The sequence below is a fragment of the Primulina huaijiensis genome, chromosome 6 (genome assembly GCF_012295235.1).
Source record: "Primulina huaijiensis isolate GDHJ02 chromosome 6, ASM1229523v2, whole genome shotgun sequence".
Lineage (NCBI taxonomy): Eukaryota > Viridiplantae > Streptophyta > Magnoliopsida > Lamiales > Gesneriaceae > Primulina > Primulina huaijiensis.
The window spans coordinates 12,721,830-12,725,640 of record NC_133311.1 but is presented as its reverse complement, the minus strand read 5'-3'; the positions used below and the strand labels follow the sequence as shown (position 1 = coordinate 12,725,640).

Sequence of the window (3,811 nt, the reverse complement as noted above, 5' to 3'; positions counted from 1 at the left end):
AACACATGTTACGTATAGGAATTGTGTAAGTAGAAATATATAGAAAGAGAGTGGTCAAAATGTTTACGGCTGGCCGATTTTAGAGAAACTGCAACCAGCAAGATAAGGATAGAGAAATTTGAAAATGATAGAAAATGATATATTATTCCTCCCCCTTTAACCTAGCTACCTCGCTAGGTCTTATGGCAGATAATAATATAGTTTTCTGCTAACATTCAAACACCGAAGGAAACAAAATCTTTGCTTGCAACTCCATCGATGTGTACTTAACCTAGTTTCTCATTATTTCTATCTTTGTTTTAAGGGAAACTACATCAGATTTCATCAGGGTTTTCGTCAAAATCCTTCCTTTTCTTTGTGTCAAATTTAGAAGTTTAGCCTCGGAAAAATGATGTCCGATGGTGGGGTTTCTTCCATTGGAGGGTTTATCGAAGCTCCCAGCCCTGCAAACCCTAAACAGATTCCATCCAAGAAGAAAAGAAACCTCCCAGGAAAACCAGGCAAGAATCTTGATGCAGATATTTCATATATTATCAAAAGATTGTTTAAATATTTAATCTCATATATATATATATAAGCTGCAGATCCAAATTCAGAAGTGCTAGAACTTTCTCCAAATTCTCTGATGGCAACAAACAGGTTCATCTGTGAAGTCTGCAACAAGGGTTTTCAGAGGGAACAGAATCTGCAGCTACACAGAAGAGGACATAATCTCCCATGGAAACTCAAGCAAAGAACCAACAAAGAAGCAGTAAAAAGAAAGGTGTACATTTGCCCCGTAAAAACTTGTGTGCACAATGACCCTTCAAGGGCACTTGGAGATTTGACAGGTATTAAGAAACATTACAGCAGAAAACATGGTGAAAAGAGATGGAAATGCGAGAAATGCGAGAAAAAGTATGCCGTTCAATCCGATTGGAAAGCTCATGGCAAGATTTGTGGGACTAGAGAGTATAAATGTGACTGTGGGACTATCTTCTCGAGGTACTTTCAGTTGTTGGTTTGATTGTTAATGTTATATTAGTATGAACTTTTGCTACATATTTCCAATATTAGCTTAATATATTAGATAATATAGCATTAAATGTTGTAGAATTTACATTCTCGTGTCACATTTTATACACTAAACTTCAAATCATTGCAGGAGATGTTAAGAGGGTATACTATAATTTGTTTGTTTTGAAATAAATGCACAAGATTCGATGACTTCAATGAAATTGGAGTATACGTACTGAGCACATGCATTACTTTAATGAAACTGGAATATAGCTAGTGACCAGTTACTATGATTATGTTCGAGTTAAAAGATTTGAAGAACTCTTCGATTTTAATTATTATTTTTAACCAAAATTAAGGAATTTTTCAAAATGTACGTTCCACGATAAAATATTCAATTATGCAAGCAAAGTTCAACATTGCTAATTTTGTAATGCCGATTTTTCTCCCCTCAGAAAGGATAGCTTCATCACTCACAGAGCCTTTTGTGATGCACTGGCACAACAAAATGCAAGATTTAGCACTCCGTTTCCTTGTCCAAATTTGATTCCAAGGAATGAATTGATGAATGGAGGATTTAATGTTCTTCAAAATTCTGGAAGATCCCGTTTTCCCTTCATGTTTAAGTCTGAATTGGGAGGATTGGAATCCAGAAATCATCAGCTGGATATTGATCATTTGCAAAAACAACCAAAGTTTCCAATGTGGGCAGGCAATCAGATTGGAAATCCAAGTAGTAATCCTAATTACTTGGCATCAAGTTCAACCAACCTACCAGAATTAGAGCAAATTGCTTCACAGAATCAATTGTTCAGTAGAGGACTAAAGGAGGAAGAAGAACAAGAAAATAGGCTCAACTTGTATGAAACAAATAGTTCAGCAGCCCAGATGTTTGCTTCCGCGATATTTCAAAAGGCAAGTCAATTGGGGTCAACCAGAAGCAAAAACCCTGAATTCTTTGGGACAGCTGGCAATAATTTTGGACAAATGAACTCATTTTCCAACATGAGCAGCTTCAATTCTCTGAATCAAAGTAGGAACGAATTGTTGTTCCATCAAAATACTCTTGGAAAAGCTGACGACTTGAATGGATTAATAGCTGCCAGCAATGGAGACCACGACGGGCTGTTATTTGACGATTTTGATTCGAACCCATTATTGAGCAGCGCAAGAAACTTGGACCCTTTTGTTTTAATGCCAAATGGTAGCTCTCCAGGCGCCGGGTTCGGAGGTGGAAATGGTCTCACAAGGGATTTTCTTGGAGTGGGAGCGAGTGAAAACAGGCATTTTTTGCAAGAATACGCTTCCATGGATTCCGCAATGAACAATTTGAACCATTACAGCAGAATCAATCACTGATATATTCCGGAATCAGATTATGAAAATCACTAAGGCGGTGAAATTTATTAACTACAGAAACATTGGAAGGCCGATATTACATGACAGAGGGGATTCCATCAGCTGCTGTAAAGACTTGAAAAAACAGGAGATCTTGTGAATTGTCAGAGATGGGGAGGGGGCCACTGCTTGTTGGAAGAGACATGACAAAAGGTTCACAAGGGAGAAAACAATATGTATTAATGATGGCAGAAATTTGATTTTCCTGTGTTTATTTTTTAAAATTATAGGGTTTGTGTATGGAAGTGTGGACCACAAAATTAAATGTGCGAGTCTGTGATTGTTTTTGTTGTTCAGTGCTATAGTTTGCATGAAAGAAGTTTGAATAATGTACTTCAATTTAACATTAACAAATCGTACAATATGATCTCATATTAACACACTGCAAATCATGTGGTCTTAGGTTTTTGTTCTTTTTTTAAAGCAACTTCTGTTGAAAAAAACGAAACCTACAATTACTAGGAGCATGTACAAACCCTACCCTGACCAGGGTGGTGTTTTTTTTCAAAAAAAGGAAAAAAAAATTATCAGGAGTCTAAGCCAAAACTTCTGAAAAAAATGTAATAATAAAACAATACTACTAACCAAATAGGATGGAACAACGCCAAAGTGATCTTGGAGCCACGACTTTCGATCTAATGGTTTTCCGTGTATCTCGTCCAAACCAAGTAGGTAGCATATATGTATGTGGTTGTCTAAGTGTATACTATGAGATAAGTGAAACCATCTCCTATTAAGAAGCCACATTCAATAAGGCATCCATGTTGGTGTATCATTTTCTCGCATTCAATACGTAATAGAAGTTTAAAATTTTAACTTCATTCTTAGAATGTTTAGATTATTAACCTTTATCGATTTACGCTCGACTCCAACTATCCAGTATTAAGCCGTAATAGTCCTTTTTGGAAATAATTCATGATTGTGATTTCATCAAAATCTCAATCGACGATCAGACATCACCGATCTAACGAGAGTATAAAACTCGTTATTATGATAGTAAATGAATATTACAAAGGTCAAAATAGTCCACTGATTCATTTTTAGCAGCCAGATATTTTCGAACTCCTTTAGTAAATTAGGTAGTTGCACTCTCCAAAAAAATTAGCAGTCATGCTAACTTCCATAAATTCTAAATATATAATACACTTATAAACATCTTTATAAATCATTTGTTTGATCTCCATCAAACTAAATCACCAAATTTAACTCCTTAAATTTTACTATCTCAATGGAAACATAGAATTCATTACTTGTGTGACCATCAATAGTTCATGGATACAACTAGCAATGAGTTCACAATTCATATGATTCGAGATAACATTTATCTCTTGTACGGACTTACGTACCTTGTTAGCCCAATTTTGTGCACCACTTGTTCACAAGAACATTATAACTCAGTTCTGATTGCACCCATCGA

At 35.7% G+C, this 3,811-nt stretch overlaps 1 protein-coding gene across 1 annotated transcript; it reads left to right on the top strand.

The window, feature by feature from the left end:
- The first annotated feature begins 563 nt into the window (after positions 1-563).
- LOC140978876 (zinc finger protein JACKDAW-like) lies at positions 564-2,675 on the top strand. Its single transcript, XM_073444114.1, has 2 exons — positions 564-984; positions 1,452-2,675. The coding sequence occupies exons 1-2, from the start codon at positions 626-628 to the stop codon at positions 2,353-2,355; spliced, it is 1,263 nt and encodes a 420-aa protein (XP_073300215.1). The 5' UTR covers positions 564-625; the 3' UTR covers positions 2,356-2,675.
- Positions 2,676-3,811: the final 1,136 nt, after the last annotated feature.

What these genes read in the sequence shown, in the direction of transcription:
- LOC140978876 (XM_073444114.1), top strand. Translation starts at nt 626, where the DNA reads ATGGCAACAAACAGGTTCATCTGTGAAGTCTGCAACAAGGGTTTTCAG. An exon ending in TGTGGGACTATCTTCTCGAG is followed by an intron (nt 985 to 1,451) that starts GTACTTTCAGTT and finishes TTCTCCCCTCAG; the next exon opens with AAAGGATAGCTTCATCACTC.